At 47.7% G+C, this 13,697-nt stretch overlaps 1 protein-coding gene across 2 annotated transcripts in view; it reads left to right on the forward strand.

Annotated features, from left to right (window-relative positions):
* Positions 1 to 13,697, forward strand: part of COLQ (collagen like tail subunit of asymmetric acetylcholinesterase) — a 60,435-nt gene that overhangs the window by 13,366 nt on the left and 33,372 nt on the right. The window contains exon 1 of one of the 2 annotated variants that reach the window (XM_047098941.1): positions 8,527 to 8,617. The exons of the other annotated variant lie outside the window; for it this stretch is intronic. Coding sequence (XP_046954897.1) covers positions 8,542 to 8,617 — 76 coding nt within the window. The 5' untranslated portion in view covers positions 8,527 to 8,541. Of the gene's footprint in view, positions 1 to 8,526; positions 8,618 to 13,697 lie in introns of those variants that run through there. 2 annotated transcript variants of the gene reach the window in all.

Here is a 13,697-nt window from a genome sequence, read left to right on the forward strand (position 1 = left end):
CTCTTATTATTAGCATGTTTAAATCTGTCTCCATCTCTAAATTAATTGTGACAATTACTTGAGATATAATTTTTAAAAAATTTACTATTATTTTGAGAGCGACTGAGAGAGAGACAGAGTGCAAGCAGGGGAGGGGCAGAGAGACAGGGAGACACAGAAGCTGAAGCAGGTTCTGGGCTCTGAGCTGTCCGCACAGAGCCCGACATGGGGCTTGAACCCACGAGCCGCGAGATCATGACCTGAGACAAAGTCAGATGCTTAACCGACTGAGCCACTCAGGTGCCCTGAGATATATAATTTTTGATACGCTTCCCATCAACATAACGACCGATATTTATGGCACCTCCTACTATGTACTGGACTATTATATTGAAGAAGATTCGTAAGACTAACTCTAGGAACCCATAGTCTCTTAGTGACACGAAAATAACACAAATGAGGGGTGCCTGAGTGGCTCAGTCAGTTAGGTGTCTGGCTTTTGATTTCGGCTGAGGTCATGATCTCCTAGTCTTGAGATCGAGCCCTGGGTCTGGCTCTGCACTAACCGTGAGGAGCCTGCTTGAGATTCCGTGTCTCCTCTCATTCTTCCCCTTTCCTGCTCACATGCACATGCTCTCTTTCAAATAAATAAACATTTAAATAAAATAACACAAGTGAAATCTCTAATGAGGAGTGAAGCAGATCGCCTGGGGTGTCTCAGGCTGCGCAAGTAATTGGAATTTGTAGGAGAGCCGAGCAACTAAGACAAGGAGACAGCTGATCTAGGTTCAAGTCATGACTCTGTCCCTTACCTGGGCACTGCTGTGAGCCTCAGTTTACTTATCTGTCATAGGGAGAAAATATTAATAACCATTAAGGATGTTGGATGCTAGTGCTTAGCACATAGTAAGTGTTCAGTGCCTGTTACTGAGTATTTTCATAGTTGATTTTTTTTCAGGCTACGTGAAGGTAGTTTAAAGAATGATTTTGTTGGGGCACCTGGGTGGCGCAGTCGGTTAAGCGTCCGACTTCAGCCAGGTCACGATCTCGCGGTCCGGGAGTTCGAGCCCCGCGTCAGGCTCTGGGCTGATGGCTCAGAGCCTGGAGCCTGTTTCCGATTCTGTGTCTCCCTCTCTCTCTGCTCCTCCCCCGTTCATGCTCTGTCTCTCTCTGTCCCAAAAATAAATAAACGTTGAAAAAAAAAAAAGTTAAAAAGAATGATTTTGTTTTTTGCTTCAGGTAAGATGTCTTCCAAGTGAAGGAATATTCTGCAGCCATAGAAAGGAATGTAGATGCGTTTTATGTAGTTCTAGAGAATAAGCTCTTAGAAATGCTGTGAAGAAACCAAGATGGAGTAGCCTATGTATAGTTGTATATTCAGGTAACCCTTTGAGAAAGAGGGGGGGATCTATTCTGTTTACTTATCTGCTTGTATATGCATAGAATATTCCTGAAAGAATACACAGAAAACTAAATGAGTGATAATAAATAATTGGAACTGCTACAGAAGTAGGAAAGTTTTCATGTATGTTCATTTGTACTTTTGGAATTTTGAATCACATGAATGTATTACCGATTCTAAACCATTAAAATTCCAGCTATGCACACAAAACAGAGCCTCTCATCTGGAGCACACGGGATGGGATTTTTCTGTCTTTAAAAGTCTGTTTAAAGCAATGGGAGTTGAGATCTCAGAATGGTAGAGTCACACAGTTATAGTGCTGCAGAAAGTCTAGGGCTCATCTTTCCAACTTGTTTAATTGAGAAGCTCAGTTGAGTCCAAAGGGGTCAGCCTAAGGTCCCCCACTTTCTGGAATCCAGGGATCTGAGTGATTCAGTGAGACCAGTAGGTAGAAATGCTTGTGCTGGGTGGGAGCCAGGGGACTCCCAGTTACCATGCTTCCCTCCTCCCACCTGCCAAGGACTCTCGGACAACAAATACTGGAGGCATTGGGGGCAAGGATGGGGGTGGGGGTGCTCCAGGGGAAGGGTTAAGTGAGCTATGTGGCTTTGAATCACAAGTGTCAATAGAGCTACAATGTCACCATGGAAAAATGAAGGTGTGGACACAGTGGCTAGAAACACAGGGTCTTTCCACTCGGCCCCAATTGTCAGTGGGTGTTGGAAATAACCAACCCTTTGGGCCAATGTAGCCGGGGGGTTTTGTCTCTGACCTATTGCCAGATCTCCTGAATAACTCTACAAACTTGGCCTTCCCTGTCAAGCCGTAGCAGAAGATTTAATAGTGCTCGCTGCTTTATGCTGGACACTGTAATTAAATTCAGAGCCAAGGCGCAGCCAGTCTTGGGGAGGTGTCTTGATGTTCCCTTGGCTCCTAATAACATTGTCTCCTTCTTCCTTTCTGTTTACCACATGCCATTTTGTCAAATTAGAACTTGAACTAAAAAAAAAACAGATGCCTTCCTTTAGATAAGGTCAAAAAATTCCCTTGTGGGAAGAAAGGAGGATGGGTTGTCTCCTTGAATCTATGCACAAAGGAGTCACCTTTGATATATGACTTAATATAAAATAGCAAATATGAAAGGATTTTCTTTCATCTGCCTAAGACAGACCTTCCTCCTCGACACATCCCTATTGGCAGGGGAGGGGGCAGAAGAGAACATGTCCTTCAGGGGGATTCAGTTCCCTGCTCAAGTTCTCATAATGAATGGCTGCAGGCTTCTCCAGGCAACGCTGGTGCCCTAACTTTGACACACTCCCAATCCTAATCCTTGTGGAGGTATCTACTTGTTCTCTGTTTCCTATTTAAATTTTTCCAGGAGACCCCAGTATGCCTACAGTTATGGACTGAGTTGTGTACCCCACACCCAAATTCATATGTCGAAGCCTTAACCCCAGCACGTCAGAATGTGACCGTACTTGGTGACAGGGCCTTTAAAAGAGGTAATTGAGGTTAAGTGAGGTCATAAGGTCATAATCCAGTCTGAATGGTGTCCTTATAAGAAGAAGAAACTTGGACACACAGAGACACCAAGGGATGCTCAAACAGGGGAAAGGCCATGTGAGGACACAGCTAGAAGAAGGTGGCCATCTGCAAGCCAATGAGAGAGGCTTCCAAAGGAACCAAACCTTCCAACACCTTAATCTTGGACTTCTAGCTTCCAGAACTGTGAAAAATAAATTTCTGTTGTTTATGCCACCCTGGTACTTTGTTATGGCAGCCTTGGCAAACAGATACACCCACCAAAGAGACTATGCAATCATTATCATTTTGCTGTATTTACTCTATCACACATCCCTTTGTCCATCTTGTTTTTTTCTTTGGATGGATTTCAAAATGAGTTGTAGATTCATTGCCCACACTTTTTTGTTAAGTTTATTTATTTATTTATTTATTTATTTATTTATTTATTTATTTATTTAGAGAGAGAGAGAGAGAGAGAGAGAACAAGTTGGGGAGGGGCAGAGAGAGAGAAAATCCCAAGCAGGCTCCTGGCCGTTAGCACAGAGCCTGACTTGGGGCTGGATCTCATAAACCATGAGATCATGACCTGAGCCGAAAGCAAGAGTCAGACACAACCGACCGAGCTACCCAGGTGCCCCTCATTGCCCACTTTGAAGACTAAACTATTCAACAGAAAAGGTTGATGTTTGAAGCCCATTCACACACTAATTGAACCCTCTCTGTGGTCATGATAGGGAGCAACTAGGATCGTCTATTCATGTGAGTTTACAAACCAGGAGACTGAGGCCCAAAGATGACTGATTGTAAGGTTTGATTAGAAAAGCGTGGAACTGGCCGTCAGTAAGCTTCTCCAACCCCAGCTGGCTGAGATGACACCTGCCATTTTTTTCTGTGCTTCCCCGCTCCTTCTGTCTGGCTGGTAGTCGGGGAGAGAGGTCACCGCGTTGTGCTGGTAACCAAATCTCCAGAAGTCTCCAGTGTCTGACATCTGGCTTCATTCCTGGCCTACTACCTACTGGCTGCGTATGACCATAGATGCATCCCTAAGTCTCTGAGCCTTGTCTAACAATGAGGATGATAATACTAATACAAGATGTATTGATACTCCTTGTGTGTATTAGTATCAGAGAAGGATGCTGAATGCTCACAGCCTAGTTCCTACTGTTGGTGCCTCATTACCAGGGTAGGGTAACACTATCTGCTGTAATAAACAAGCAGTGACATTTTAATGGCTTCCTCCGATCAAAATTTATGCTCACCTAACAGTCCAGGGTTCCTGGCTGGGGGCAGTTCCTGTCCACGCTGGCATTCAGGGATGTGGACCCCTTCTATGGCTCCACCATCCCCTCAGGTCTGAGTGCTCCGCACCGAGGCAGAACCATTGGCAAGAATAGTCCCATGCCCCTAGCTGTTCACACTGCAGGGGGCTGGTGAAGTGCCTCTGGAAGGAGGAGCACACCTCTGGGGGGAGTACTAGCTTTCTCTGCACAGCCCCAGCTCTCCTGGACGTAAAGTCAGTGGCTGGGAGTGAAGAGTGGAATGAGCCTGTTGGCGAGGGAAGGGCCAGGTCAGTGGGAAAGCCGCCCTGCCCTCCCAGGAGAGGGGTGAGAACAGCAGGAGAGTGGGAGGTGGCAGCATGGAGAGCCGTCCCTCCAGGGCTGGGTAAGTTGGCCAGCAGGAGGGCACCGTCTCACAAGGCCGTGTGCAAGACCCCTTTTGAACTCTGACCCCAATTCTGTGCCATCTGTGTGGCCTGGACCAAGTGATGCCTTCTCTGTAAAATGAGGATAGTCCTACTGTGAGGATTAAACGCAACGATGCACAGGAGGTGCCGAGCCCAGTGTTGTCCTTGTTTCGCAAGGAGGATTTTGCTAAGCAAGGGTCTGCAAGCTTGCAGCACAGGTGCCCCTCCTTCCTCTCATCTCAGGGAGGCCAGTACTAGTACATGGTGACCCTCCTTCCTCAGAGTCCTTCTTAACATAGCATTCCAGGAAAGCTGTACCAAACAGTTCACTAGCAGGTAGGATGAAAACTCTTTGACCTCCAGAGGCCACACTTCAGGCTTCTTCACCTCTGTATCCATGTGGCGTAGCAAGGACTTGACAATAGTTAGTGTTCAGTAAATGAAGTAGAATCTGTTGTAGGCCTCTCTTGGAGGTGGTGTTTAAGAAGAAATTATTCTCTTGTTGACATGGGAAAGAAGACTCTGTTCAAGACTATTGCCCTAGGTGCAAACCTGTCTCCGTAGGGGAAAGAATGGGCTCAATTCTGAATGTAGTAGGAACAAGTGGGGATTTATGGCCAAGGAGCTGTTGGGGGGAGGCAGTCAGTGGATGGAAAATTACTAAGAGGAAACATCAGGGGTTGGGAGATTCTTGCTAAATCCATTCAATAGAATTCTTGCCAAAGGCGGGCCGGGGTGCTAAGATGTCAAGGGTAGGGGGAATGAGGAACTTGGTCAGACAGATACCAACGGTAGTTAGATATCAAGGGTGGGGAGTCACTGTAAAGTGATTTTGCTGGACTCTTGCTAAAACTGAGCTCTACAAGGGCAGACACAGAGGCCCAAGTTCAAGGCCATGTCGAGAAGCTGAACAAAGTTTGGTCAGAGAGTCTCTGCGGGTGGGAAGGCAGATCCCATATCTTCTAGTCTACTTCTCTGCCAATGCAGGTTTGGGGATGGGACATCAGACTTGAGGTACCCTGGGGCTGGTGGAACTCTGGGCTATGCCTTTAAACATGCAGGTGTTTTTGCCTCACACTGGGAACTCTGGGTCCTTGGGGAGGATGCTCCGTTATCCAGGCCTCAGGATCTCTCTGTGCAGCAGGGGTGGGAGCCACAGGAGGGGAAGATGCAAAAAGGACTCCACTCTGGCCCAGATCCTTGGGGAACAGGACTGCATGTGGCAGCAGGGGGACAGGAGCTTCTGGAACAGTGCCCAGGGAGGCGGCATTCCAGAAGTGGACTTCTGGCCCGGTTGATAAATACCAGAGCTGTAATTAAGACAAAATACTGTGAATATGACACCTGCTGACAGCTGCAGGAAGGCCCCGGAAACTTTTATTATGAATTAGATTCTGCAGGCCACTCTGCTGTGGTGAGCTGGTGCCTGGGCCAAGGAACCTGAGGGAGCTCAGCAGGCCGGCTGCCTCGAGGGCAGGGGATGGCTCACCAGGGGAGAAGGGGAAAGAGTGATCTTCCATCCATTTCCAGGGCCCTCATGAAGGACCATTTAAGTCTCAGAAATCATAACCCCTGGTAGAAGCCAGAGCTGGAAAGGGCTTAGAGCTCAGCTGGTCCAATGCTCCCATTTTATATTTGGGAAAACCAAGGCCCAGGGGGGGACGTGAATTGCCAAGGTCACACAACAAGTTACTGGCTGCACCAGGGCTGGAGACCAGCCCAATCCTAATCCCAGGCTGCCATGCTTGGCTGCAGGGCAGTTAACAGTAGTCGGTTGGGCACACATTAGGCATTCAGCCCAGAGTGCTTGGAGAGACTGAGACAAAGTCGGAGATAGGGAGACATAGAGACAGAATGAAATGGACAGAGAAGAGAGTTGCAGAAGGAGAGCAACATGGAACAGAGACAGAAAGAGATGTTCGTGGGCCTGAGTCATTACGTTCAAAATAGAGATTCGAACACCAGCAGGGTGGGGCAGGACCTCAGCGACCAGCTAGGTCAGTCTCCTTTATTTTTACAACAGTCAAAGTGCAGCTGAGTAGTTGACCTGTGTAAACCTTTTCAGGAACAGTTTGATGCTGAATGGTAAAAAGGAAATGCTTGTGGTGCTAAAAAGTGGCAAAACTTCCATCTCTAAGAGTTTTTGAACGGGATTTGAAAAGTGAGCTGTAGGAATGTGACCCAGTGCAGGGGCATTTGGGACAGTATGCCAGTGACATTTCTGCAACTGTCTGGGATTTAGGACCAAGCACCCCATGCCCTCTGTGCTCTTTCTGATGTCTTAGACTCTGTGTTTTGAGAACAGAGGGAAATGTTCCAGAGAAGGAGCAGAGCCTAACCCTTTCCTCCCTTACTCCTTTCATCTTGGTACCAGCAGATCTTCTCTGCTTTCAAAGCTCAGCTCACCTCTTCCAGGAAGCTTTCCCTGATTTCTCACTTATATCCCTCTGCCAACCGGTACCCATCACTTATTGTTGTAAATCCCTCTAGACATCCCCTAGCCCTGTGTTAGCCACTTCTCTTTTTGTACTTTGTATAATAGTTATCTCTGAAAACGTCAATAAAAGAGCCCCTATTCTATTCCAGGAACTCTGAAATCCTTTGCTCTAATCCTCACAACAAACTAACAAAGTGGGTTTTGCTTTACCCATTTCAAAGATAAGAAAATTGAGACTCAGAGTGAATAACTTCCTTAAGCTAGTAAGTGGCAGCCTGGATAACTCCAGCCTGGGTTTGCCTGACTCCAGTGCCTGTATTCTTTCCATAAAACTGAATGACATATGCCAAGGGCAGGAACTGTGTCTAGTCATTGGGTCTTGCATACATTTGGCATTCAGTTTGTGTTTCTGAATGAATGAAACAGTAAGTGAATGAATGAATCCAAAGAATATCCTTTCTTTTGAAGCCTATAGCTCAGGGGTCAGTCAACTACAGCCTGGGGGGCCAAATCCAGTCTGCTTCCTGTTTTTGTAAATAAAGTTTTATTAGAATGCAACCATGTTCATTCCTTTATTGTCTGTGGCTACTTTCATGTGTAACAGTAGAGTGATGTTGTGAGAGACACCATATAGCCCACAGAGCCTAAAATATTTACTGTCTGGCCCTTTCCAGAAAAAGTTTTCTGACTCCTGCAATGACTTACGATTTTTACTAAGCTGGTTAAAACAATGGTGCTTATTGATAAGTACTAATAACCTTGTCTTTTATGATCTAGAATTGTGTGTGTGTGTGTGTGTGTGTGTGTGTGTGTGTGTGTGCATGCTTGTTATCAGATAGATTCCACATGTATCTGGTATATGCCACTTTATTATTTTACAGGCAGGCTTCATCTAAAAAGGTTTGCCCCACCAGGCCCTTGGGAATATCTGTATCTAGATATATCTATATCTATATATACCTTTTTAAAATTTTTATAATTTTAAAAATTAAGTTTAGCTTTGTTGGCAGCACCTTGGCACAGACATGGTCAGAGCCAAGACCCTGGTGACAAAGGTCTTCCCTGAAGTAAAGGAGGGCCTATTCCCCCAGGACAGTCATGGTGGGTGTGGACTTTGAGGCTCGCCAGAACAGTATTGACAGGGGCAGTTTCTGAGCTGAACGAGAAGCAGCCTTTTAGACGGATTACACTCCCATTTCCTCTTGGCTGGCAGGGGCGATCCGATCCCGGGCTCCCAGCCTCGCCTCCTTCCCTGGGACAGGGGCCCTCTTCTTCCCCCAGGCCGCCCCCCAGGGTAGCCTCTGGTGAGGCCAGAGCACTGCCTACCTGTTCCTGCTCCCCGGAGCTCAGGACTGGCCCCTGGACCCCTGGCATCTGGGGCAGAAGCAACACCAAAGCAGGGATTGGCTGCCTCCCACCCCAAATGCCCAGCTGGGAGTGCTCAGAGGCGTGACAGATCTCAGCCTGTCGCCAGCCTGTGTTCCCTGGCCAGTCCCTCCTTGGGCCTTGCCCACGATGACGGTTCCATCACTCAGCTTCACTCACCTGCTCACCATTTCAGGACTGCTCTGTTACTCAGCTTGCTGCTCGGGTGAGTTTGCATGCGTGTGTGCGTGCGCACGTGTGTGTGTGTGTGCCTGCATATATGATGTGTGCATTGTTTTAGAAAAAAGGCTTGGAAGGCAGACTTGTTCTGGGTGCTTTTAGCAGTCTTTAATCTGAAACTTCTCGACCAGTGTTGGATGCAACATAAAGGGGTTTGGCGGTGGAGTTGGTGGGGACCTTGGTATACACACTCGGGTGTGTGCACTAATGTGTGCCCTTCTTGTGACCTTGACTTTGAGGTGGCAGGCTGGCAGCTGCTGCTCCTGTGGCTTTGAAGTAATGTCATGTACTGTGGTCGGGGCCAGCCCTGGTATTGGGTGGCCAAGATGTTCTCCATTACTCTCCAGGCTGACCGGCTTAGGTCATGTGGTCACTGCCAAGTCATTTTCTTTGTGGGTTGTGTCCTCACCTGCTCCCCTTGCCCATTCAGGGGCAAATTGCAAGATGGCAAATTCCTACCATGGTCTTTCAGAGAAGTTCGTATACACTCAACTTTTAAGATCAGAATTTGGTTTTCACGGTGTGTGGGGGTTGGAGGAAAGTTGTAGTGTGCAGCCTTCTCTGGAATATGTGAATCAGGAAAAACTTGGAGCAGATTGAAGCCAGCTATCACTAGAACTTCACTGTAGTGGAGACATCTGACTCACATTCAGAAAGCTGAGTGGAATGTGTGCCCTTCACCTCTTCTCTCCTCCTTCTAGTACAAGTTCTAACAGGCAGGGAAAGGCCCGAAAGTGGAAGGAGGCGGGAGTAAGAAGTCGAGCAGTCTCCCAACTTCACAAACGGTGGCAGAATAGTTAGTATATGGCTGTATCTGAAATTTTCTCACCCTACAAAGGCAGGATGTTTATGTGACTTCTTTCCTCTGGTGGCTTCTTTTTTTCAAGTTTATTTATTTTGAGTTGGGAAGGGGCAGGGAGAGAAAGAGAATTCCAATAAGGCTCTGTGCTGTCAGTACAGAGCCTGATGTGGGGCTCAGTCCCACAAACTGAGAGATAATGAACTGAGTCGAATCCAAGAATCAGATGCCTGACCAACTGATCCAGCTAGGTGTCCCTCCTTTTGTGACTTCTAATGACACATTTTCTTGATTGGGTAGGGAATGCGGAGCGGGGGGGACTGCTTGATACAAACACAGGAGGCAGAAACAGAAAGGCTGTCTCTTATACCCTACTGATGGGCTGGCCTCGTGAATGGGAGATGCAGACGGACCCAGTGGTGACCCTGGTGTCATATGTATGAAAACAGAATTTGCAGATGGGTTGGGCTTAGGTAAGGAAACCAAGTCTCAGAAATGAGTTGTGCTGGGCCACTTAGTCACTTGCACCCAGACTCCTACTCTTTTGATCCAACTCCCTACATTTCCAGGAGTAAGTTCAAGTGAATCACACTTTCCAAGGAAGTGCCCAAGAGTCAAGTGGGTATTGAGTGAAAAGGGCAAAGCCAGCATCCATAACAGTAAACAAAACAGAAACAAAAACCAAACAGTTGCCCAAAGCCTACATTAGACCCAGTGTTATTTCTACCCGTGATTTGGCACTGCAGTGGCCACGTACAGTAGGACTTCAGTGGCTTTAAGTCAGGGCAAGTGGTCCTGAAATTCCATGGTAATTGGCATTTCCCAGGCAGCTGCCTGGGTCGGAGCCACGTGGCACACCCAGGTTTCTGCAGGCCCCGTGTTCATACGTGCATGATTGTTTCCATTACCACAGAGCCTGCTGGGGCCTTTCCAAGCTGGACCCTGGGCTGAGACATGATTCCACGGAGGCATCACAGTCCTGAAAGAGACCCACAGGCCGCTCGGATGACACCAAAATAGACATGTGAAGTCCTGGCTTAGTTGGCTGGGAGGGGAGGGAGGGGTGGGAAGCTGTTCCCAAACACATCCACCTGATGGAAATATTCTGAGCTGGAATGAGCCGTAAATAAACTAGACTGTGCTAAAAACAAACATCTCCAGGGAGTTGGGGGGGTGGGCAGAAATAGATGCTCTTCACCTGCTGAAAGTGAAGTCAAGGTCAAGGGGGAAAGGGCGAGGAGGGATGGGGAGAGGTGAACAATGCAGATGCCTCGGCAGGAAAAGCAACTTATGCTCGCTGAAGAGTTCTCCAGTTTCCAGGAAGAAATAAGAGAATTGCTTCAAATGATAGACTCTTTCATTAGTGGGAGACCACAAAGAATGTGGGGTGAAGCGAGGCACTGGAGACCATATATGGTCTGGAAAAATAAATGGTGAGGAGTGCAAATGAGCCACGTGAACCTGCCAGCCTCCCAGGTGCTCTTGGCCGGGAGAGACTTTGTGGAAAACCACAACCTCAGCCCTTAGCTGTGTGCCAAAGCACACAAAGAGCAGCAAAGGAGAAACTGCCACTGGGGTGGCATTGAAATGGTCCTGGAGTGCTGGTGCGTGTCTGCCACCTTCACCACGTGCCCCAGGCAGGGTGGAACAATGGACCCTGCCACTCCCAGCTTACCCAACAGTCCAGCAAAGAAACTTGGAGGAATTTGAAGAGGAATATGATTGGCATTAATGTCATGCTTTATAACAACGTAGCTATAGTATTTTACCACAGAGAGAGAGAGAGAGAGAGAGAGAGAGAGAGAAGTGGCCTATGACAGGTAGAATGGATCTGCCACTCACAGCTGGGCCATGGTGTTCTGTTGAACAAAATCAGCGTCGTAGAACAGCCTCAGACAAGGCCAGTCTGTGACTGTGATGGACCAAGACAAAACCAGGCCACTGCGTCATCATATCACACACAGACAAAAGACCACCATCCAACCACAAAAATGGCCAGCCATCCCTCGATCCTTGTTAATATGTGTGAGTGCTGTTGCTTTACTAACCACAGCTTCCGTCTCCCTCTGCTCTGTTCTTCTTCTAGACAAGAACTAAGATAATCACAGATGAGCTCTCGCTCCCTGCCAGCATCTGGTCCAGAGCGAAGCCAGACTCAACTTCCTCAGAGTCTCCCCCAACATCACTGAGTGAAAGCCCAAATCCTAGAGTAAATCCTTTCTAGCACCCTCTTACCAAGGTGCCACGTGGTTCCCCTGGGTGTGTATCCTCCCTCACAATGAGTCCAAAGAAGCAGTCTCACTCAACTACAGGCGTGTTGCCGATGGGGTGGGGTTGGTTGGAGGCGCTTTGTATTGTATCTCAGGTAGTTGTCATGAGAGCCCCTTGCCTTCTTCCGAGCTCCCGACCTTTATTTCCCACGTTCCCACCGCGCGTGGAAGAATGTGGAGATCAAGAGAAGAACCCTAGAACCAGACTGCTAGTCTTTGCCTCAGTTAACTGATCTATAAAATGGGGGTGACGATGACGTTCAGGATTGCTGTGAGGATTAGGTCAATTTCTATACGTGAAGCACTTCAGTGGTGCCTACGCATGTAGTGTCTTGGGTTTTATTAATTATTATTATTATCAATTTAGCAAACATTTGTGGAATATCTAGTGTATGTCATGTACTGTGCTAGAACATGGGGATTAAAAGCTGGCTTCCATCCTCCCAGAAAATACTATAGTCGGGAAAATACAAGGAAACTGTTTTACCCCATGGATAAGAGCTAACATAGAGGGCAAACCCAGAGAAAAACATGGCAGGACCCTCAACATTGGCCTGGGAAGTCAAGGAAAGCTTCCTGGTGGAGGCGGCACCTGCCAGTTCTCGGTTAGTGAGTAAGAGTCTCCAGGATTGGGCTAGGTGTCAGGGGCGAGGGGTGGGATATGAGCAGAAGGGCATTGGCAGCCCCTCAGGCCTTAGTGTCTGCAGGTCAGGAGCACCAGTTAGACATCTTTCTGCCCCTCAACATGGCCTGGCCCAGTGCCTGACAAAGCATGTACTGGAATGAACAAATATCTAATACCAAATCTGACAGGTTTCCCACAAACCAGTGCCTCCTCTGACCTTCCCATCTCATACTCTGACTCACTGTTGTCCCAGGTCCCGGCCACCTCAAAACCACCCTCGATTGTTCCTCCTCATTCACTCTCGCAGCACGCTGGCCCCCAGTTTCTTTCTCCCCAGTGACGTTTGTATTGGTTGCTCCCTTTTTTGTCCTCACCACTTCCATGGCCCTGACAGGCCACCTCCACATCTGGCTGCTGCAAGATTATATTGATTTTTTAAATTGCATATGTATGGTGTATTGTTTATGAATTTCATTTCCGGGTAATAAAAGAGTCTTTACAAACAGAAGCATTGGCTCAGAGAGGGCCGAGGACCATTGGCATGGGCCAATGGAATGTTCCTCCATCAGGGAGGGAGTATGTGGGAGTGCACGAAGCAGCCATTCCTGGGGAGCACCCACCAGCTGCCTGATGTCCGCAGGCAGGTCCTGGAGCACAGGGTAGAGACAGTAGGCAAGCCCAGGCCCCTGAGAGAGAAGACTGAAACTGGGTTCAGGGCCCGAGAGGCATGTGGCGGGTGACCTGCCCAAGTTCTACAAAGTCAGAGGCTCGACGTAAGGGTTGAAGGTGAGGGTACCCTCACGAGACCCAAACTGGGAACTGTAAATGTACAGCTTTTGCTGATTATGGATATCAATGCTGTGAATATTCTAGTACATGTGTTTTGGTGAACATATGGCCACTTGTCTGTTGCTAAACACCCCTGAGTGAAACTGCTGGGCTGTCGGGGTTGCCTGGATTCAGCTTTAGTAGACGATACCAAGCAGTTTTCCAGGGAGGTTGAACCAACTTACACCCCCCGCCTCCAGCCAATGTATGAGTTCTGTTTGTTCCACGTTCTTGCTCACATTTGTTATTTCCTGTCCTTTTCATTTTAGCCATTCTGGTGGGGTGTGGAGTGGCTATCAACCCAATGTTCAGCCGCTGCAGAATGGATAAGTAGATTGTGGTTTGGTCACACAATGGAACTCTCTTCAGCGCTAACTGCTACACAACAAACCGAATGACCCTCACAAACACTGTGTTGAGCAAAAGAAGCCATACACAAGAATTCATGTTGTCTGATTCTATTTATATAAAGTTCCAGAATAGACACAATGAGTCCCTGGGGTTAGAAGTCAGAATGGTGGCAAGGGAGGTATGCAGAGATTGG

Source organism: Lynx rufus, unplaced genomic scaffold (assembly GCF_022079265.1).
Source record: "Lynx rufus isolate CCGP_SWC_20201006 ecotype Redwood Valley unplaced genomic scaffold, mLynRuf1.p SCAF_5, whole genome shotgun sequence".
Lineage (NCBI taxonomy): Eukaryota > Metazoa > Chordata > Mammalia > Carnivora > Felidae > Lynx > Lynx rufus.